The sequence below is a fragment of the Amyelois transitella genome, chromosome 24 (assembly GCF_032362555.1).
Source record: "Amyelois transitella isolate CPQ chromosome 24, ilAmyTran1.1, whole genome shotgun sequence".
Lineage (NCBI taxonomy): Eukaryota > Metazoa > Arthropoda > Insecta > Lepidoptera > Pyralidae > Amyelois > Amyelois transitella.
Genome location: NC_083527.1, coordinates 1,073,614 through 1,097,677, shown reverse-complemented (window position 1 = coordinate 1,097,677; position 24,064 = coordinate 1,073,614). Strand labels below are relative to the sequence as shown.

The 24,064-nt window shown below is 33.0% G+C and overlaps 5 protein-coding genes and 1 pseudogene across 5 annotated transcripts; all 6 read left to right on the top strand.

Annotated features, from left to right (window-relative positions):
* The first annotated feature begins 4,129 nt into the window (after positions 1-4,129).
* On the top strand, positions 4,130-5,184 carry LOC132903341 (uncharacterized). The gene is made up of 3 exons (XM_060951388.1): positions 4,130-4,483; positions 4,733-4,870; positions 5,020-5,184. Exons 1-3 carry the CDS (start codon positions 4,130-4,132, stop codon positions 5,182-5,184), a joined length of 657 nt encoding a protein of 218 aa, XP_060807371.1.
* A 3,382-nt stretch (positions 5,185-8,566) lies between these two features.
* On the top strand, positions 8,567-9,319 carry LOC132903340 (uncharacterized; annotated as a pseudogene).
* A 529-nt stretch (positions 9,320-9,848) lies between these two features.
* On the top strand, positions 9,849-11,551 carry LOC106137959 (uncharacterized). Its single transcript, XM_060951387.1, has 4 exons — positions 9,849-9,908; positions 9,953-10,036; positions 10,478-10,637; positions 11,290-11,551. Exons 1-4 carry the CDS (start codon positions 9,849-9,851, stop codon positions 11,490-11,492), a joined length of 507 nt encoding a protein of 168 aa, XP_060807370.1. The 3' UTR covers positions 11,493-11,551.
* A 998-nt stretch (positions 11,552-12,549) lies between these two features.
* LOC132903339 (uncharacterized) lies at positions 12,550-14,444 on the top strand. The gene is made up of 2 exons (XM_060951386.1): positions 12,550-13,367; positions 14,432-14,444. The coding sequence occupies exons 1-2, from the start codon at positions 12,565-12,567 to the stop codon at positions 14,442-14,444; spliced, it is 816 nt and encodes a 271-aa protein (XP_060807369.1). The 5' UTR covers positions 12,550-12,564.
* A 2-nt stretch (positions 14,445-14,446) lies between these two features.
* On the top strand, positions 14,447-19,722 carry LOC132903338 (uncharacterized). The gene is made up of 2 exons (XM_060951385.1): positions 14,447-14,591; positions 19,556-19,722. Exons 1-2 carry the CDS (start codon positions 14,447-14,449, stop codon positions 19,720-19,722), a joined length of 312 nt encoding a protein of 103 aa, XP_060807368.1.
* A 2,165-nt stretch (positions 19,723-21,887) lies between these two features.
* LOC132903337 (uncharacterized) lies at positions 21,888-23,893 on the top strand. The gene is made up of 3 exons (XM_060951384.1): positions 21,888-22,067; positions 22,934-23,090; positions 23,566-23,893. The coding sequence occupies exons 1-3, from the start codon at positions 21,888-21,890 to the stop codon at positions 23,730-23,732; spliced, it is 504 nt and encodes a 167-aa protein (XP_060807367.1). The 3' UTR covers positions 23,733-23,893.
* The last annotated feature ends 171 nt before the right edge of the window (positions 23,894-24,064 follow it).

Genomic DNA, 24,064 nt, shown 5'->3' with positions numbered 1-24,064 from the left:
TTTCATTACATTTATTGTTTATTTGGACACAAAAAATACAATGTCAAGAACAATAATGTTACTTATATCAATAGAAAAAATATATTCACTATGTGCGTTGCAAACACCATAGAAATTATGCTTTTCTGTTCCACCATAGTGTATACGTTATTTAGCCACGATATTTTTATAATTATATATAGTTTCTCTTATTTGCATTACGTGGTAAACTTCATCATTTTCAGTGTTCACACTTTCATGCAGAAAAATACTAATGTTAAACTGATTTTGCAACTGAAGTTTATTAATAGATGTCTTAATGATAAAAGTCATACGTTTAAATGCAAAATCTTGTCTTGGACAATGATAGGAGTCGTCATTTCTTTTTATTTTATTTTTGTCGTTGTGAAACTTTGTGTGGATGACCACTGGAATGCAATAAGGGTTCTGTTTATATTGATGACATTAATATTTCATTTGGAATTAGCTCACTGTACTGTCATTTTAGTTTTTTTGGCACTGAAATTGGATAAATTGACAAAAATTATGAAAACGATAAATTTTAATGTTGAAAGTGATAACATGTTTGTGGTGTCAAAAAGAATTTTTATGTTGTATCAAGAAATAATTGATACTATTAATTTGACCAACAACACGTCAAGAGTGTTTGTAAGTTATTTTATTATTTATTTATACAATCTAATATAAAAAAGATGTAGTTTACAACTTTGATTGTTTGTAAGGGCTAACTTAGGGAATACTGAACTTTTCATACATACATACATATATTATGGTCACGTCTATATCCCTTGTGGGGTAGACAGAGCCAACAGTCTTGTAAAGGCTGATAGGCCACGCTCAGCTATTTGGCTTAATGATAGAATTGAGATTCAAATAGTGACAGGTTCCTAGCCCATCGCCTAAAAAAGAATTTCGAGTTTGTAAGCCTATCCCTTAGTCGCCTTTTACGACATCCATGGGAAAGAGATGGAGTGGTCTTAATCTTTTATGTACTGGTGCCGGGAACCACACGGCACAATTATACTGAATCGATCATGAAAATTCTTTCGCCATTAACAAGGTACATTTTCTGACTGCATTATAGGCTATGTTTCTACCCATGGTGAATCCTTGACCGACCGCCAGTTAATTAATAATTTCATAATAAGAATACTTTATTTTAATTCCTTTGCAGATATTAATTCACGTAGTGACAATATTCATTCAAACCTTAACGTACATAGGAACACTCTTACTTTGGACAAAACTTGAAACCGTATGTACTTATTGTTTTGTTTTCAATTAGAACTGATGGTGTAACTGTGATCTAACATATTTTTTAATATCATGCAAGCATCATAAAATATATAGAAACAAAATGAAACAACGAATTAATTTGTACAATTAGTTTCATTAAATTTTTTGGTGTAACAGTAAAGAGCCGTGTGGTTCCCGGCACCATTACAAAAAAGAATAGGACCACTCCATCTCTTTCGTCGTAAAAGGCAACTAAGGGATAGGCTTATGGCTTATAAACTTGGGATTCCTCTATTTGGCGATGGGCTAGCAACCTGTCACTATTTGAATCTCAATTCTATCACAAAGCCAAACAGCTGAGCGTGGCCTATCAGTCTTTTCAAGACTGGTGGCTCTGTCTACCCCGCTAGGGATATAGACGTGATCATATGTATGTATGTATGTAACAGTAAAGAGGTGTGATGTGAGGAGATTCGTGGACAAACGAAAGTAACCGACGTAGCAGCTCGGGAGAGCGAATGAAGTGGCAATGGGTAGGCCACATACCTCGTGGGTTGATGGCCAAAAAGTCCTCGAGTGGAGACGATGATCTGGTGAAGTCAGCGGGGAAACGTTGGATGCAGGACGTGGAGACAGGGCGAGGTGGGAATCATTGGGGGAGGTCTAGGTTAAGCTGTGGTCGGTTACCGCTGATATGATGATGCTAATGAAAATGGTGCGATGCCATAAAATGTAATTAATACTGCCTTAATTACTTCCATCATTGAATGTGGCCATTCAGTCTTTGTTTTTGAGGACTATTGGCTCTGTCTACCCCGTAAGGGATATAGACGTGACTATATGTATGTATGTATATATTAATTACTCCCCCATAATATAGACACATTTCTGGAGTAAATATTGACTTGCTACTCGTATATTGGACGGCCTCTGTGGCTCAGCGGTAGTACGCTTGTCTGTGACACCGGAGGTCCCGGGTTCGAATCCCGGCCAGGGCGTGATGAGAAAAGAACTTTTTCTGATTGTCCTGGGTCTTGGATGTTTATCTATATAAGTATTATATTATAAAATATAGTATCGTTGAGTTACTATCTCGTAACACAAGTTTCGAACTTACTTCGAGGCTAACTCAATCAGTGTAATTTGTCCCGTATATATTTATTTATTTATTTATATTGTCGAGCAGCAGTTTATATTTGCGTCAAAACTAACCCAAAAATTTTGTCTTTTTCCAGAAATACGAAAATTTAAATTCGCCGATTTCATCCCACATTTTTGGTGTTGTATGGTGGGTTGGCAAAGGACTTCTCATGGATATTGTATTATGTTTAGCTTCTGAATATCTCTATCATAAAATATCAGTTGCTAGAATTATGTTCCAGTCTGAGCCAGTGTTGTTTAAGAAATGTAAGTGATAATTTCCATATTTCCTACATTTCTATACAACACACCTATATCTCTAACGAGGGACTGAAGGTTCAGCTGGATGGCTTAATGTCGGAATTGAGAGTGTGAATTGTGATAGTGACAGGTTGCTATACCTTCTAAATTAACTTTTACAAACTGCACGAGAAGAGAAAGGCCAATATTTTTTCCTTGCACTAGATGTATAATATAAATTGTATGTTATGCCTATTGCCTATTTATTTCGACTCGTTCTCATTTTGTTAATAGTATCATATTACAAGCATATTACTTTTGTCTTTCCTATGTATTATTGTTGGATTTACTGTTGATAATGCAGCAAAGAGAATAAATGCCGAGACCAAATAATGATCTGATCAAACTTTTTTTCCCAACAATCTTTATATTTTTCAGCACCTCTCAAGCGTTTTATCAAGAACCTTCAAAGATCACTAAGAATAAACTTCCATAAGTTGAGTGGTTGCGGAGTTTTCATCGTAGATGCAAAACTCCCCCTTCGTTTGGGCAGTCTCATCGCAACGTATACTATTGTGCTGTTACAATTCGCTTTCTTGTAATTTAAATTGATTTAGAATAAATCCTTTAATAGTTCCAATTGTTTGATGTTCATCAGTAGCATTACCCTTTTGCATTTCAATTGTTGCTTAATTTTGTGGATGCCTTCTCTGGGAACGTAAACACGCTTCGTATTAACGTACTTATCTTGTTAAAAGTCTTGTCCTCAAATTTTAGAAATGAAACTAGATCCTTAACTTTTATGAAATAAAAAAAAAATTGGATCAGATAAATGAAAACTTGATAAGACTGGATCATGCACTAAAATTGTAACTAGTAGTAGTGGATTAAAAGCTATGTATCGCTTATGAGTTGAAAAACTGAAACAGACTTCTGCCGGTTCTTTTAGTTATAATTACTTTAGCTTACAATTCACTTAGTAACCAGCCCCATATTTAAAGCGTTAATTTCAAATGGTCATTCATTATCTAATGACAAATTTAATTTATTACGTTGTCCATTTTGAAAAGGTTATTCCGTAATGCGCAGTAGTCTTAAATAAAACAAATTGTGACCAAAGAAAAACAACTAAGTATAGCTGCTATAAAGTCACTAGTATCAAATATTTGATTTCATAAAAAGATTACTAACATTATTATTTTTAAATGCTTTTGTCGTTACAAAGATTTATCGAGAGTAATATATTGATAGTTTGCAATATACCTACCGACTCGAAGATATTAATTATAAATTTACGTAGAAACCCTATAGCAACAATGCCCAATGAATATACTATTATCAAGCTTTGAGGAGTTAACTAGTGATAAATTAAAGACATTATCAAGTCTCATCACAAGGCAATCAACGAAAAACTGAAAAAAAAAAGAAAAGAAATTTTGTGCTTTGAGATTGAGAATGTGATTATCAAACAAACGTAACAAAGAACAGGTGATTAATTTTACATAACGATAAGATGGCTAATAATGGAAAAATAAATCATTACACAGAGGTTCTTCTTAGCAATTATGTAGACAAGAACTTCCAAAACATGCTTGTACCCTTGAACGTCATGCAACACATTTGCTTCTGTCCAAAATTCAGAATAATGAACAATTTTATAACGCCCAATCAACTTCTGCAGAACATCAAAACAGTTTTAGGTTATATTCTTTTCATGACTGCTTTCATCATTCGTTTCATTATATCCATTAATATTCCCAATGGCGGGAGCATTTTCTTTAACTTCTTAGATTTAATCTTCTACACTTTTGGCCTTGGCATTAATTCACTTTGCTGCATTATCAACAGCAAGTCCAACATTGATTTAGTACTTATCATTTACAAAATTTATTGTGAACAAAGAGTAAAGATCAGGACGAAAAGTCTTCAAATTTGGAATTGGATCTATTTCATTTCTATTTTAACTCTGTACATTTTTAACACAAGCTATTTTGTTATTGGTGATCAAAATACCTACGTTATAATATTATGTGTCTGCATATTTATTCTATTCTGCATTGATATAAACCTCATTCATGCAATACGCATGCTCCATTTGCTTAGAAGTGTATTGAAGATATGGATCGTAGAATTAGAGTCATCTGAAATATCGATCGCGATTAAAAGAGATGATGGATTTTGGAATAGAATGTTCAAAATGTATGTAAATATTCAAGATGCATTTACGATCTTCAAAAAGGTTTATCAAGTACAGGTAAGATAGCAGTTACTTCATAAGAGGAATAATAATATCAAGAGTTTTATTGTATGTAACTTATTTTCTGAAAACTAAAGTGTGAAACAGTTCTGCAAAAGATTTCTGTGGGTTGTCATGATGATAAAGTTATATTTTTCGACTTTCAGATTTTATTTCATGTAGTTGAATCGTTTTTTCATGCATTACTTTATTTGCATGGAATCATTGAGAGGGGAGAAAACGAGGATGAATGGGTAAATCTTTCTAATATTTTTCACAAATGTCACAATTTGAGAGTAAATTTGGAAAGGGAAAATTTTTTCACTGGATAGATGTTTTTGGTAGCTTAAAGCTATTATCACAATAGAATCCCGACTTCCCGACTAATATTATAAATGCGAAAGTAAGTTTATTTGTTTGTTACCTCTTCACGGGTTATCTACTGAATTAATATTCTTGAAATATTACGTATATATAATTAATTGTCTGGAGAAGGGCATAGGTTACCTTTCATCCAACATTTTATTTTTTGTGATAAACTTTTCTTTTATATGTGGCTTTAATTGATGATTTTCTGATTTCTATAACTGCTAAATAATTGAATTTCTGTATCACGTTTCTATTCCAGGGATTACAATTTATTATGTCTTCCATAAGTGTCAGTACTTGGTTATTCAAAAACTTTTTGCTTCATATCTTGTTCAGTAAAGAGTGTGAGAAATTCTATTTGCTTATCAACGAGGCTCAAAGTATTTGCGCCAGAATGATATATCAAAATGGATGCTCAGGTACTTATATGACATTTTTTTGTTTGTAGTTGAAATAGTGCCGTGTGGTTTCCGGCACTTTGGAATAGGACTATTCTCTCTCTTTCTCATGAGTGTAGTAAAAGGCGACTAAGAGATAGGCTTAAAAACATGGGATTCTTCTTTTAGGCGATGAGCTGTCACTATTTGGATCTTAATTGCATCTACGTGTTACAATTTGGATCTGAATTACATAATTAAGCCATATAACTGAACGTGACCTTTTAGTCTTTGCGGGACTGTTTCTTCTGTCTACCCCGTGAGGGCTGAAGACCTGATTATGTGTAGTTGAAGTAGACTTTTTCTTTTTAATGGAAAATTGGTTGCTATTGATTTGTATTTCGAACTAGCTGTTACCCGCAACTTCGTGCACCGTAAAAGTTTACTGCAGTGGCGTATTTAACAGCAGGCTGAGTAGGCTGAAGGCTAGGGCGGCGGATTTGAGGGGGCGGCAAATTCGGCTGCAATTTTTTTTTTACTACATTATATATACCTTCTTAAAAATATCTCCTATTATTATTGACCTCCATCTTATCCCCTTAGAGGGGTGGAGACGATATTTTTGTGTACTAGTTTTTAAGTTGCACCATGATTGTCTATCGACAACGCCATCTAACTGGTTTCTCAGAACTTAATAGGAGTTGACACGCAACATTATGTATTGAATTCGAAAGTAATATTAATCGTTGTAGTTCCACCGATTTATGCTAGATGGCTTTGTTACGATTTACCGATGAGCACTTTTTATAATCTATGCATTTCGGATACCCACCTGAAAATTATTCACAAATATTCATTCAAAATAATGGAAAATGTGAAAAAAAAAACGGTAAATTATTCACCTTTGACGGCTTCAATGATGCCCAAAATAACTATTCCACGCGGACGGAGACGCGGGCATAGCTAGTTTTACTATATGTGTGGAATTCATTGATCATGGATTGCCGTGTGGTGGCACCAATACAAAATAGAATAGGACCACTCCATCTCTTTCCCATTGATGTCGTAAAAGGCGACTAAGGGATAGGCTTACAAACTTGAGATTCGTTTTTTGGGCGATGGGCTAGCAACCTGTCACTTTTTGAATCTCATTTCTATCATTAAGCCAAATAGCTGTACGTAGCCATTCAGTCTTTTCATACCATAGTGACCATAATATGTATGTTATACTAGAAATCTATCATCAAGCAAAATTCTATCATCAAGCTGTACAGTTGAACGTGGTCTATCAGTATTTTCAAGACTGTTGGCTCTGTCTACCCTGCAAGGGATATAGACGTGATTATATGTATGTATGGCTTTCAACGAAGTCGCTATTATATAGGATTGATTTCAGGTAACAAACGTACTATGTGCAAGAATATTCGGCGTCTGAACAACTCTCTGAACTATAAATTCAATGTGTTGGGTTTCTTTGATTTCGATGGAAAATTCCCACAACGCTTCATATGCCTTCTTGCTACATATGCAATTGTTCTAATACAATTTGCGATTAATAAATAAAATTAATAATTAATAAATAAATAAAATTATTTCTCTTTGTTAATTTGTTTTTAATTATCTTTCACTTTGACACACACTTTCGTATACCCTCATTTTTCGATGCCGCTGAAAATTTCGGAAATAACAATTCATACTTATATAAATGTGAAAGTGTGTTTGTTTTTCCGTCTATAAGGTCAAACTTTCATGAAATTTCGCATACATACAGTATAGAGTACAGAGAAGGATATAGGGGTGAACACGGGTAGAGCTGCGGGCGAAAACTAGATTTCTAGTATAACATACATATTATGGTCACTATGGTATGAAAAGACTGAATGGCTACGTACAGCTATTTGGCTTAATGATAGAAATGAGATTCAAATAGTGACAGGTTGCTAGCCAATCGCCTAAAAAGAATCGCCGAAGTTTGTAAGCCTATCCCTTAGTCGCCTTTTACGACATCCATGGGAAAGAGATGGAGTGATTCTATTCTTTTTTTATATTGGTGCCGGGAACCACACGGCACATTTCTAGTATAAGTAGGCATAATTGGACACATTTTTGCCTCAATTTGCAAGACTATAATATTTTTATTCATTTGCTAAGTAAAGTAAACGAATCTCAATTCTATCATTAAGCCAAACAGCTGAAGGTGGGATATAAGTCTTTTCAAGACTGTTGGCTCTGTCTACCCCGTAAGAGACGTTATAATATGTATGTATCATCGAACGAAGCAACGATAGTTGAATGAAAGTTTATTCACGTGCTATACGAAGTATTAATATAGTAAATGATAGGAAAGAACCATTGCCGCTAAAATGGAAAATCTACTTAATATTGTTAATGGATCTTTTCATAACTTGAAGGAGAGGCGACAGTTTGCGCTCAGATCAAGATTAATATCTAAAGAATCAGAGTTCCAAGATTTATACGGAAATTTCTTCGTTCTAAATTTATGTATTTTCTGTCATAGAAATAAAAAAAAAACTATAAAAAAATTAATTGAGATTAAGTATCTATTTTATTAAAATATTTTTGTTATTGGTCGTCAACTAATGCTTTTATAATACATTTTAGTAATATAATAATAGTGATTTTTAAATTAGTTAAATAGTTAACATTAAAAAAATAGAAAGAACAATATACATTTTTTATTATTATAATAATAAATATTATAAATTAAAGATAATAAATAAGTGAATTAAAAAAATAAATTAATGATCAAGTAAAAATAAAATGGCAAACCGTAGGTACAATAAATATTCAGTCATTATAAAATTCGCAATTGACACAAATTTGGCCTTAAACTGAGATTGCCATAAATTCCACTATTTACAATGGCGTGTGTGTGATTATAGTGACAGTGTTTCCAACTATACAAATAAAGTAGTACCTAAAGTTCTAAAGCAAAATGGATCTTAAAAACCGTCCAACAGAAATTCTTCTAAACAATTACTTAAATGAACCATTTCAGAAAATGCTTCTTCCATTGTACCTCATGCAAATAGTATTTTTCAATCCAAAATATAGAATAATGAATAACTTCATCACGCCCAATCACAACATGCAGAACATTTTAATTGTTTTTGCTACTATTTCATACATTAGTGTATATATCATACGTTTTAATATACGATACAATATGGAGATGGATTTACTTTTTAATTTCGGAGACTCTGTCATATACAGTATTGGATTCTGCATCAACTGTTTGTGTTGCATCAAACAAAGCAACACCAATGTCAATTTGATTCTTATCACGTACAAAATTTATACTCTTCAATATTACAAGTGTAGTCTCAGAAAAATAACTTTATGGAACTGGATGTACTGCATTACTATTTTTCTTGTATACTTCTTGAATATTTTGTACATTTACTATTATCGAGATAAGATACCTTTAAATGTGTTTTACTACGTGTTCGCATTTATATCAATGACAGTTGATTTAAATACGGTGTATGCAATCCGTATGATGGATTTACTTCGTGTAGAATTGGACATTTGGATTTTAGAAATACAAGCTGTTAATAGAAGAAATCATGGCGAAGAAAGCAAATTTTGGAACAAAATGTTTAATATTTACGTCAATATACAAGAAGCGTACACGACTTATAGGAAAGTTAGTCAAGAACAAGTAAGTTATTTAGATATTGTTATCTAAATAGAATTATAAACCTTTAATAATATATATTTATTTATTTAAACTTCATTGCACAAAATACAAATGTATAGCACAATTGGCGGACTTAATGCTAGAAGCATTATCTACCAGTCAACATACTCGTAAGTATACATACTCGTACATACATAAACCACGCCTCTTTTACGTGGGGTAGGCACAGACCACATCTTTCCACTTGCCACGATCCCTGCATATTTCTTTCGCTTCATCCACATTCATAACTCTCTTAATGCAAGCTCGTCGATTTCGGGTACTCTTGACCAGACCTTTTGCTAGAGCGTCTTCGATTTGATCAAGGTACGTTCGTTCATTAGATATAAACTCTTAATTTCGTTTCTCTCGTCATAGTCATAAGAAAAAATAATTTTTGAGTCTAAGTCATTAAATATGTAGTAAATTATCTTGTGAAAGATTTGGCTAAGTTTTATGACTGAACCGTCAAGGCCCCGTAGTAAGCGAGCGCGACGCCGATTTATTGCGCAAAAAGCTATCGCTGTTTCGCTTTTTATTATGACGTAAAATGGGACAGCGATTGTTTCTCGCGCGATGTAAACGGCGTTGCGCGTGTCATGCTACACGGGCTGGTTTTATTTTATATCAATCAGTTTTTTTTTCCATTTCCAGCTCTTGTTTCACGTGACAGAGTCATTTCTGCATGCGTTGTTGTACTTGCATCTTGTTTTGAAGAAAAAATACCAACAGTTGAAGGTAAGAATCGCATATTTCTTTGTTTTCATGTTACATCATCTTCATCGCATATAATGTATATTTTTGAAGGGTTCGACTTGAGCCTAACCGCTTTGTGGTTTTCGACACTTTATAATGGAACTACTACACTCGTTCTCATAGATGTCGTAAAAGACGCCTAAGGGATAGAGTTATAAACTTTGGATTCCTCTTGTAGGCGATAGACTAGCAACCTGTAACTATTTGTACCTCAAATCCATCATTAAACCATACAGCTGAACGTGGCGTTTCAGTCTTTTCGAGACTTTTGGCTCTATCTGCACCGCAAGAGATATAGACGTGATTATATGTATGTTCGACTCGATAAACATCATTTTAGATACAATAAAGTTTAAATAAATTAAGAAGATGCCGCATCAATTTGTTAAAAAAATATTTTTATGAATTATTATTATATTTTAGGATGAAAATGTTGGTCCATTTTTCTGCAGTCTCAGTGTTTGGGTGATCAAAAACATAATCCTTCACAGCATATCCAGCGGAGGATGTGAAAAATTCTATCTAACTATTAATGAAGCTCAAATTGCTTGCGTGACAATATTAAACAAAGAAAGATGTTCAGGTAATTTTTGATTTTGCATATTATCGTCTTTATCTCTTACGGGTCAGACAGAGCCAACAGTCTCGAAAAGTTCCAAAGTCCACGAAGATACAGCTCTATGGCTCAATGATAGAATTGAGAGTTCAGTTTATTGTTATGATTTAATGTTTATAATTATTATTACACAAATGGGGAAATCACCGTTCTATGTACCCTAAAATTGAGGAAATATGGAACCAAGAATAAAATATTATGATAAAATAAAGGAAAAAGTGAACGCATCATCTTGGTATGCCAAGAAATAAAAAATTGCAGAGAAAAGAGATGAATGGAGGACGCTCCACTTTACTCTACTGACAAGACGCTCCACTTTACTCTACCGACAAGACGCTCCACTTTACTCCACCGACAAGAGCTAGCTTAAAGAGCAGAAAATGTTTAATACCAAATAGTCGAACTAAACGCAATCGATATAAATGCATTGATCGCGGCATGGTCATCTGTTTGCCCTTCCGGGGAAATAAGTGATTGTATCATGTTCTCGTGGCTTCTAACTCGAATATTAGTCATTTCTCGCAGATGCTAAGGAAACAAAAGAAGCCATTTAAAAGTCGGCCTTCATTTGATCATAATTAAAACCTTACGTCACGGCAATATGTTTTTAATTTCCATGTATACCTAATTAAAACTGATAATTTTTACCTTTCAGGTGACAAAAAGGTCATGTGTAAGAATGTGATGCGTCTGAACACAGTCCTGAGTTATAAATTTGACGTTCTAGGGTTCTTTAAGGTCGACGCTAAATTCCCCTTGGATTATATCGGACTTGTCACTACGTATGCTGTTTTGCTACTTCAGTTTTCTTTTAATAAATAGATATAAATATTAAATAAATTTCTTCTTTCCCTTGGCGTAAATCCCTCACCTCTATGGAAAAGAGCCCGCCATTTCACCATCATCCTGATTTAGGCAAGTTAGGTGACTAACAGCAAAAAAACTAAACTTTTAGAGCGAAGTCCGAATCCACAATTGAAATTATTATGTACTAGAGGCCGTCCGCAGGGAAACCCTATCAATCCCGCGGTAACTCCGGGATAATAAGTAGCCTATATATTATTCTGGGTCTTCAGCTACCTACATACCAAATTTCATCTTAATCGGTTCAGTAGTTTTTGCGTGAAAGAGTCACAAACATCCATACTGACATACAAACTTTCGCATTTATAATATTAGCAGGATATTGACTTTATAGTTTTCGACATTGCGTATTGAGTGAGTGTATTTTTTTTTTATTTCATTTTTATTTATTTATTCTTTATTGTAACAATTACAAATTGTAAAATACAATTTATCTAGTTGAAATAAACAGACACAGAATATTAATCGTAAAATAGTGGTATACCTACACTAAGAACGTCTCTTTAAGCACTCAAAATTAGATATACCAAGATAAAAACGTAATTTAATAAGACACTTCAAAATCAAATGATGATGATGTTAATAAATTAATTTTAGTAAAAGGAAAACTTTATCGTACATATTATTAATGGGAATATTGAATAAATAATTAATCATTATATTTGACTATTTTGTTCTAACAGTGCGACAATACAGTACAATTAATCTGATACTACAGTCATGTTGCTTATTAGTAAATAAAATAACTACATTTTTTTCTGTAGATATATATATAACATATATAGAAAAAAATAAAATAACCAATACTGACTCAAAAGTAAATTTTACAGAAGACAAAATTGGTGATTTCAATATATCAAAAACATTTTACAATGAAACACCACACAGATGGGGACAAATAATCATTGAAATTTTAAGATGAATAATAAATTGTAATTTATTATATTCGTAAATACGAGTAGTTACGTATCAATTATTTTAGAATTAAAATAAGAAAATAAATATACAATTAAATAAAGCTAATAATAAAATGGTTCGAAATATTCTCAGAAGCAGGAGAACAGAAATCCTACTTGATAACTTTATTGACGAAGACTTCCAAAACATGCTTCTTCCTCTGAACATAATGCAAACCGTTTATTTCAACCGAAAATTTAGAATAATCAATAATTTCATTACGTCAAACCAAACGGTGCAAAAGACGACATCGGTTATTGGCGGCATTATATGTACCGTAATGTTTATTGTTCGTTTCTACTTCAGATATAAAGTGGACATGAGTTTTATTTTTAATTTTTTCAATTTATTTTTCAACGTCATCGGTTTTAGTATCAACTGTGTTTGCGCCATTGTGCATTGTAATTCTAACGTTGAATTAATTCTTATATTGTACAAAATTTACACTCTTCAAACAAACAAAATTAAATTGAGAAATTTCAAGATTTGGAATTGGATTTACTGTGTGTATTTGTTGATTTCCTACATATTTGTTGCGAGTTTATTTTTCTTTCTTAATGTGAATATTTATATTTGTTTACTTAACTGTCTATGCTCTTTTATTGCGTTTTGTCATGATTTTAATATGGTGTACGCTATACGTTTGCTTGAGCTGCTCTCGTTGGAACTAGAAATATGGACAAAAGAACTGACAATAGAGACGGTAAAGACAGCTAATGAAAGCAATGAGAATGAACATTGTAGTAGAATGTTCGAAATTTATATCAATATACAGGAAGCAATAATGATTCACAATAGAATTTATCAAACACAAGTACGTATAATAATGTTTGCAAGTATGTTTACACTTATCTATACTAATAATATAAAGCTGAAGAGTTTATTTGTTTGTTTGAACGCGCTAATCTCAAGAACAACTGCTTCGAATTAAAAAAAAATTTTTGCGTTGAATACACTATTTATCGAGAAAGGCTTTATACGCTTTATAACATCGCACTGCAACTATAAGGAGCAAAGAAATAATGGAATAAGGGACGGGGAAAATTATTCATTCTTGAGGGCTTTAATAATGCCCAAAATAACTATTCCACGCGGACGAAGTCGCGGGCACAGCTAGTATAATTATATTTCAAGTTGCAATAACCAATATAATAAATAACTTTAAATCGCAAATTCAAAAGTGACTGTAAAGTAGGATTGTATTAAAAACATCAATTCTTATGATTAAATTAGGTATAGTTAGGCCGTGTAACTCCCGGCACCAATACAAAAAAGAATAAGACCACTCCATCTCGTTCCCATGGATGTCGTAAAAGGCGTCTAAGGGATAGGCTTATGAACTTGGGATTCTTTTTCAGCCAAACAGCTGAACGTATATCAGTAATTTCAAGACTGTTGGCTCTGTCTACCTCGTAAGGACGTGACGTATAGACGTGATTATATATATATATATATATATATATATATATATATATATATATATATATATATATATATATATATATATATATATATATATATATGTATGTATGTAGTTATGTCATTATTTGCAGGAATTACAAAAATAATAAATAAAAAAATGACAGCAACATATATTTTTTTCTTTTCAGGTATTATTTCATGTAACACAGTCATTTTTTTATGTAATATTGTATCTTCAATTGGTATTTAATCTGGGAATCCCAAAGGCAATGGAACTTTCCTTCTTTTTAATTTATTTTTAATTAGATGTAGCAAATTTTAATAATTTTGTAACTATTTTATTTAAGAAGTCAAAGGAATGTAATTAATTTATTCCTATGCTTAAAATATTCTTTTTATTATATTGACTATAAAATAATATTTATTTTAATAAATAACCTTGTGGTATAGCAAATAATCAATGATTGTTTACATATTGTTTTTATTAAATATAAATTTAATTATAATTTTATTTTCAGGAGACATTTATAGTAATGTTTACTTTCAATTTAAGCACTTGGGTGATCAAAAACTTTGTGCTTCATACCCTTCTAAGCCAAAAATGCGAAAAACTATACTTTGAAATTAACAATGCACAAATTATCTGCATTCAACTTTTGAACCAAGATAATTTATTTGGTAATATTTTTATTATTATAGCTTTGACAAAATTCCAAGACTACAAAAGGAACATAAATGCCAAATTTAAAATTATCTAACTCAGCCGTGTAGTTTAAGGCACTTTAGAATGTCGTAAAACGCGACTAAGGGATCGGCTTGTGAACTTGAGATTCCTCTTGTAGGTGATGGGCTAACCTGTCACTATTTGAATCTCAATTACATCATAAAGTCATACAGTTCAACATGGCCTTTCAGTCTTCTCGAGACTATTGACTCGCAAGGGTATGTGTTTCGCTCTGTTGCTTGGTAGACCTCACTCGCTTGGATTATTTATTTATTTAAGTACACAAAATTATATACAGGAGCATTTAATACTATTACCTACATATACATTTAGTAATTGAAGTGCAAAGGTGCTACTTATTTCAATAGAAATCCCTTCCAGTAGACCCGTGAGAGGAGAGATGAATATTGGAGCGGTATGGCGTGTAAAGAAATATCATTTAGCATATTTATTAATTTGAATTAGTTATTTTTGCAGGTGGCAAAAGGTTAATATGCAAGAACATCATACGTTTGAACAAATCCCTGAACTATAAATATAATATCATGGGATTTTTCGATGTCAACGCCAAGTTTCCTTTAGTTTTCATAAAACTCTTAGCTACATATGTTATTGTGTTGTTGCAATTCACTTTCATAAAATAAATAAATAAAATGTGTTTTTTTTTTCAAAAAAAAAAGGCGAAAAAAAAGAGTCCGTGGTCGAATCGGTAAGGTGCCTGGTTTAAAGGCAGTTGCGCATAAAGGCACCGGTTCGAATCCCACCGCGGCCATGTACCTGGTTTCGAAGTTATTTACATTAGTTTGAATACTAACCGATGAAGCGAAGGATGTATGCAGAGATCGTGGCAAGTGGAAAGAGGTAGTCTCTGCCTACCCCTCCGGGAAAGAGGCGTGATTTTATGTATGTATGTATGTACTAACCGATGCTCTAACGGTGAGGGAATAAATCATGAGGAAACCTACACATTCAGGCAACTGGATGGCTCAACATGCCCATAACTAACAACAAGATTTTCTTAAAAAATAAATTTGGTGCTAGTGCAGAGAGTGTAGTGTTTTAATGACATAATAATATTGCAGCCCAATTCTTTAGAAGCATCTAACAATTGATTTAAGAGGCTTTCATATCGATGAGGAATACCTACCATTTCCCAAAAAACAAATCCATAACTTTACAAATGCCAACCAAACAGTCTTTTCTTCAATAGTTTACATCAAAATGAACGTCATATAAATCTTAACATCTGGGCCAAAGCAATAATATTGTGATTGTTTCTAAGAATAATTTAGAGATACATACATACATACATAAAATCACGCCTCTTTCCCGGAGGGGTAGGCAGAGACTACTTCTTCCCTCTTGCCACGATCTCTGCACTCATCCTTCGATTCATCCACATTTAATTTAGAGATACCCTCTACAATAGAAAAATTATGAATAATTAAAATAATCTCCATTTCTATACGTTATTGTTATAAATCTTGAAATAGGTACATGATTATACGGTATGAATTTTCCGGGATATTTGAAAGTTGCTTATTGTAGTGCCGTGTGGTTCCCGGCACCATTACAAAAAGAATAGGACCACTCCATCTCTTTCACATGGATGTCGTAAAAGGCGACTAAGGGATAGGCTTATAAACTTGGGATTCCTCTTTTAGGCGATGGATTAGCAACCTGTCACTATTTGATCTTAATTCTATTCAGTCTTTTCAAGACTGTTGGCTCTGTCTGCCCCGCAAGGGATATAAACGTGACCATATATATGTATGTATGCTTATTGTACTTGTTATTAAATTACTCTACTCGTTTCACTTGGTTAAAGTCCTGGTTGCATCCTCACCACTCAGCCTCTTCTGAGTCTCCTGAAGACCGGGGTATGCCTTTGAACTTGATCGAGCGACTCCCATCTCCGCCACCTTTGTGAGGGAATCTAACCCATATTGGATCGTGGTTTCACACTCAGGTGCCTGAATGTGCACTGTGCAGGTCTCCTTACGATGTTTTCCTCGCCGTAAGAGCATCGGTTAGCACTCAAACTAATGTACATAAAATCAGAAAGAGTTATTGGTAAATGGCCGAGGTACGATTTGAATCTGTGCCCCCACACGCGTTACCTACGCATTTTAACCATCCGACCACCGATACTCTCAAAAATATTTATGTTCTTCTTTCTTCGTTAATTTAAGATCTAACTCTTGTTGAATTAAGTGGAGCTTCCTCCATTCATCTTTTTTTCTGTTATTTTTTTCTACTTTAGTAGAAAGATAATGGAAAGAGAGGAAGAGTAAGACTAAGAATAAAATATTTTGATCAAATAAAGCAAAAAGTAAACGTTACAACACACTAGCAAGTAAAATAAATATTTACGTTATTTTAAACAAATTGATTTACTAATGCACAGAAGTACATTCGTAATTAAATTAACACATTTAATCTATGTAATGACTTTACGTTAGACAGTTTCTTCATAAGGTATTATAGTAACAATAATAACAAACACACAAATTATGAATTGAAAAAAATAAATATCAAAACAAATTTAATCAAATGTTTTAATGACATTAAAGTAACAAAAAAAATTTCGTGCAAATAATATTCTTCGGACATTACGGATTAAGTTCTAAATATAATTAAAAATTATTACTTTTAAATGTACGATAGAACAAAATGATTAAAAACAAGAAAGCAAGGCATCAGCGGAAAAGAACAGAGATATTACTGGACAACTACGTGGATAAGGAATTCCAAAATGTGCTTCAGCCATTCAACTTTCTATCAACAATATATTTCAATGCAAAATATAGAATAATAAACAATTTTGTAACGCCAAATCGCCTAACAGAGAAGTGTATTGCTGTATTTGGACTTATCATATATATAATAGCGTTCATTATACGTTTTCTTATGAGAATCAGTTTAGAAATTAATTTCACTATCTGTTTCATTGATTTGTTATTCTACATCATCGGTTTCACTATAAACTGCTACTGTTGTATCTTTTTAAGCAATTCAAACATTAATTTCATAATCATTATGTACAAGATTTACAGAATTCAAACCGTCAAAGGTAAATTGAGATATTTCATTATCTGGAATTGGATTTACTGTATTAATATGACTCTGTTGTATATTTTTAATACACGTTATTTGTATTATTTTCGGGAACACACATTTTTTGTTTTATTTTATCATGTCTGCTCGTTCATTTCTATGTGTATTGATTTTAATTCGATGTATGCAATTCGATTGATGGAGTTACTGAGGATGGAATTAGAAATATGGATTATTGAAGTTGAGTCTTGCAAAGATCATTCGCTAAGTATTGATCGTACAATATACGATCATTGGAACAGTATGTTTGGAATATATCTAAATATAACAGAAGCGGTCGAACTTTTTAAAAGAAACTTTCAAATGCAAGTAAGTTGTTCATATTTTAGAAATTTTAAAATAAATGGAATTTAAATTAGCTTTTTTGACAAACTTTTTTCAGCTATACCTTATTTTTGCCAAATCTTTGTGGTTAAATTTGAGCTTAGTATATTCTGTCGTTTGAAAGTCAATTCTTTTCAAATATTTTTTAAGTCCAATTTATTTTGTAATCAAATGTTCTATTTTTATTTTCAGATTTTATTTCACGTGGCCGAATCATTTTTTCATGGTCTGCTATACTTGCAATTCATGTTAGATAATGACAACCTCTCTAAAATAATGGTAAATAACATCGTATTTTTACCTTTTATAGATACATATAATCACGTCTATATCACTTACGGGGCAGGCAGAGCCAACAGTCTTGAAAAGACCTATAGGCCACGTTCAGCTGCTTGGCTTAATGATAGAATTCATGGGTAAGAGCTGGAGTGGTCTTATTCTTTTTTATTGATGCCAGGAACTACAGTGCACGTATACCTTTTATATCTACTGTTCGTTCGTCATAATGATTTAGGTATGATGGTTTCGTATATTATATGTTAAAACTATCAATAAGAATAAAATTATTGATTCTCCTGGTTTCAGGGTGAAAATATTCTTTCATCATTGAGTGTCAGCGTTTGGGTATTAAAAAACTTAATACTTGTTACTCTGTCCAGTAGAAATTGCGAAAAAATGTATTTGGCTTTAAACAAAGCTGAAGTTACCTGCGCAGGATTGTTACATCAGCAAGGACGTAAAGGTAATAGCTTTACAAAGAATAAACATACGTAAATACATATCGTATATATCCCTTGCGGGGTAGATAGAGCTGATAGTCTTGAAAGGTCACGTTCAGCTGTATGGTTTTATGATGGAATTGAGATTCAAATAGTGACAGTGATTGCTAGCCCATCGCCTACAAGAAGAGTCCCAAGTTTATAAGCCTATCCCTAAATCGCCTTTTACAACATCCATGGGAATGATATGGAGTGGTCCTATTCTGAAGTGCCGGAAACAACACGGCATATAATAGATACATACATACATAGGTATATAAAAGAAATAAGGTATATCTAATATATGTATATAAGAAATTTATTCATAAAATAACGCCTCTTTCCCGGAGGGGTAGCAAGAGACTACATTGTCACTTGCCATAATGATCCATGCTTACGTTTTTCGCTTCATCCACATTCATCATTCTCTTTACGCAAGCACGTCCGTTTAGACGAATTTAACTACTTTCATTTATTTGTCTATGAAACGGGAGGTCCCGGGTTCGAATCCCGGTTAGGGCATGATGAGAAAAGAACTTCTTCTAATTGGCCTGGGTCTTGGATGTTTATCTATATATAAGTATTTATTATAAAATATAGTATCGTTGAGTTAGTATCTTGTGACACAAGTCTCACACTTACTCGTACTTCGAGGCTAACTCAATCAGTGTAATTTGTCCCGTACCTATTATATTTATTTATTTTCATTAAAATTTCAGACATAATACGTGTAATGTGCAAAAACGTTATAAGACTGAACAAATGTCAGAACTACAAGTTGAATTTACTGGGTTTCTTCAATATAGACGCCAAGTTTCCTCTAAGATTCGTTGGACTTCTTGCGACGCATGCTGTCGTATTGTTACAATTCGCGTTAAATAAATGATCAAACAATCCTTCTTTATTTAATTTACTTTCATATGTTTTCTTCCTTAAATACAAATTATCTTTATTGCCCCCTAGCTGTGGCGTCTCACCTCAATACATCTCACTTCGCGTCTTTTTAACCAATATCCGGGTTTAGGTGAGTCCTGTTTTTTACAATGAAGCTATGACTTTGTGTCTTTTCAAACCTTGACATTGGCAGATTCCAGTGGCAGCTATACATCCAACCTCGCGTCTTTTTAACCAATACCCGGGATTAGGTGAGTCATGTTTTTACATGAAGCTATAACTTTGTGTCTCTACAAACCTTGACAATGCAGAATCACTAGAAGTCCAGTGAAAACTATCAGAAAAGAAAGAAAGTAAAGACTCCCATCTGACTTCTGCAAATTTTGCAGGGGAACCTAATCCGTATTGGATCACGTTTACACATTCACTCGTCTAAATGGTTTTTCTGACGATGTTTTCCCTCATGTCAGAGCATTCACTAGCACTTAAACTAAAGTAGGTACATGATTCAAAAATAGAGTCATTGGGACATGACCGGATTGTGGGATGGTGGAATTTGAACCTATACCTCCAACGTAAAGTGCGTATCAAGCATTTTTCAATGGGGCGCCCCTGATCGATTTGACCACCGGTAACAGACCCGCCAACAGATTCCCTGTCAGATGAGTCACTTATGGACAAATCAAATGTTAAAACAATGGCTAGTGCCGTGTGGTTCCCAGCACCAATACATAAAAAGAATAGGACCACTCCATCTCTTTCCCATGGATGTCGTAAAAGGCGACTAAAGGATAGGCTTATAAACTTGGGATTCTTTTTTAGGCGATGGGCTAGCAACCTGTCACTATTTGAATCTCAATTCTATCATTAAGCCAAATAGCTGAACGTGACCATTCAGTCTTTTCAAGACTTTTGGCTCTGTCTGCCCCGCAAGGGATATAGACGTGACCATAATATGTATGTAAAACAATGGCTAATTTTATGGACAGGGAATCGGTAAACTGTCATCTGCCGGTCCTATTCTCAAGTGGCAAAACTTACTTTAGACCAACCGAGAGAAATGATTATTAATTATTGAACGCTATGTTATCAATACAATCAAGGAGACGTTTTTTTTTATCTTACGATCACTGTCATCAATCAATTTTACCAAACTAAATTTGACAATACCTGTATACATATACACGTCAATTGTTTTAGGTTATTAATGTTAATAGTTAATGTTTTATTGATTTCTACTTTTTTTTTGTACTTGATCAGCATTGACAGTCTGAAGAAATGACTGTCATTACTGAATTAGACTTTTAAAAGAAAAGTTGTGAAGTAAATTCAGATATTAATATTTTTATCAATAAGTGACTGATTGCGCATGTAATTTTAAATATATATATAGTTTATAAAATATAGTTGATAACTACGCTTGTATATATATATATATATGTCAGAACAAAACCTCAATTCACCCTAACTCTCAGAAAAAACAAAGCAATGTTATAAAATTGCAAAATTTATCGAAATAGCTGCAGCTAACAAAAAATTTACAAAAATATACAGTTAATCACACAGAAAACCTAAGTAAAGAGTCAAAAGATGTCTCACAATTTGAAATACCGAGAAACAAAGACAAGAAGTCACTTTTTAGATGAAAATTTCCGAAATATACTCCGGCCAATAAATCTTGTTCACACAATATACTGTTATCCAAAATTTAAATTTTATAAAAACCATATATCAGTTAATAAATTAAAACAAAATTTTATCTCGATTCTTGGATTCGTTTTTTGCACGATTACAATGATTTTTCGATTTTATTGCAAATACAAATGGCGAGTGGACTTCAAATTCATCACCTTCAGCTTGTTTCTTAATATCATCGGTTTGGGCGTTAATTATTTTTGTGCCATCTTTCACACGCGTTCTAACGTCAACTTAATACTTATCACGTACAAAATCTTCAACATTCAATATAATAATTATAAGTTAATACCTTTGGCAATTTGGAATTGGTTCTCCTGTTTTATAATGGTCATTATATTGTTTTTCAGTTTCACTTGCAAATTCTTATTATATTGGCCGTATCTCAATATTTACTGGTTTATTTTTAATAATTTTTGTTCTCTGATTAATTTGTCCCTCGATTTGAACTTAGTGTGTGCTATGCGCATGCTCAAACTTCTTCAAATGCAACTCGAAATATGGATCGACGAAGTGAAAATAACTGAAAACCATTTTATGAATGATAAGCAAAATAGTAATCAAAAATGGCTTGAACTTTTCCAAATGTACGTCGATATTCAAAAAGCGTTTAAAATTTACAAAAAAGTTTACGCGGCGCAAGTAAGTGAAAATTACGAAGAAAAAAAAATTTCAATATTATAAAAAAAATATTTTTTATATTACTTTTAAATCTTTTTTCAGGTATTATTTCACATGTCAGCATCATTTTTCCATGGTCTATATTTTTTCCAATTCATTTTAGATGGAAAGCGAGTTGTTAAAAATGTGAGTACCAATTCGCTGATTAATTAAATTCCCTCTCATCAGTCCAAACCGGACTCAGTCCACGACAAAATGGCGGCCCTATAATAAAATCTATATCACTTTCGAAGTAGATCACGTTCAGCTGTATGGTTTAATGATGGAATTGATGACAAAAAGAGTTATTAGCTCGTATCGCTGAGAAAAATCATCAATTTATTTGACTTTTCTTGATTGGCTTTTAAGAACTGTACGGGAGGTGAAGCAGATTTTCTTCGCCACTATAAAATGTAGTAAATAATTATATTTCGTTCCTCCGCCGCTCCGAACTTCTATGAATGAAACATTCAACCTCTTTGTGTTGCTGTTTGTTTGTTGCTAGCCAAGTGCTGGCCAGTTATAAAAACAATATTTAATTTTTTTATTTAATGGAATGTCGGTGGAACAATATTCGAATTATTTTTTGCATCTTCGCAAAACAGATTAGTAATTGCATATATTTAAGAATTATAAACTATTTTAGTTCATTTCGTCTAACCAATTATTGTGAAAATCAGTGCATAAATACAGTTATTTTCTCCGCCACGAGTACCTACCAGTTTATTTTTCTCCATTTATTTCAATTTCCAACCTACATTCAACATTTCAGTATTAAACAGTCAATAATAAATGCATTAAAGAAATTAAAAAAAATACTCATGAATCAATTTGTATGAATGTTACAGAAGCCATTTGTTCTTCTCTCGTCAGACTTCGGTGCCTGGGTGATAAAAAATATCATACTCCACACTTTATTATGCGGAATGTATGAAAAATTTTATACTACAGTAAATGAAGCCCAATACATGTGCACCATGATGTTGAGCCAAGACGAATGCATTGGTAATAATGTGTCACTAGTTTTTAACCGCAGCTACGCTCGCGTGACTTTAGCGTCATCTACAAAAAGCGACGAATTAAACGCTTACTACAAAAAGCGACAAATTAAACTCCAACTTAAAAAAAGCGACTTATTAAACGCCAACTACAAAAAGCGACGCATTAAACGCCAACTACAAAAAGCGACTAATTAAACGCCAACTATAAAAAGCGACGAATAAACCGCCAGCTAAACTGGCAGCGACGCTTACTACAAAAAGCGACAAATTTAGCGCCACCTGCAATGAATACAGGTTTTTAACAAATACCACAGGCACTATAGCTTTTACCGCAAAAAAAGAAATGTTCTCCTCCAGACTTTTAATTTATATATGCAAAATATCAAGTACATTTGGTTAAAGATGACGTGCGAAGATGTAGCAAATGAACAAACTTACTTTCGCATTTGTAGTTGGGATATATAAATGTTTTTTTTTAGGTGAACAACGCATCATGTGCAAGAATATCCTGCGCCTGAACAAGTCCCCGAGTTACATGTACAATTTGATGGGTCTCTTCCAGGTCGACGCTAAGTTACTGTTGAGTTTTGTCGGCCTACTGGCTACGTACGCTGTTGTCTTACTTCAGTTTTATTTCGATGAATAAGTATCTAAATCATCCGTTAGTATGTGTAAGTATGCTACCCACCCGGTTCAAGGATTTTACCTTTCACTACCCAAAGGTTGGCTGGAAGAGATTGCTTAGCGATAAGTCCGCCTTTGCTCAACATATTCATAATGTATGTTTCTACTACATATGTATTTTTTATGGGCAATAAAGATAATTTGGATTTGTATGTCGTTGTTTCGTGATAAAATATAAATGACTTGTTAGTATGGTGTGATTCAATTACCTGCATAGCAATTTTTTTTTATATCTGAGGAAACGGCTCAAACGGTTATTGATGTGTATGATGGTAGTATTGCAAAAAAAACACA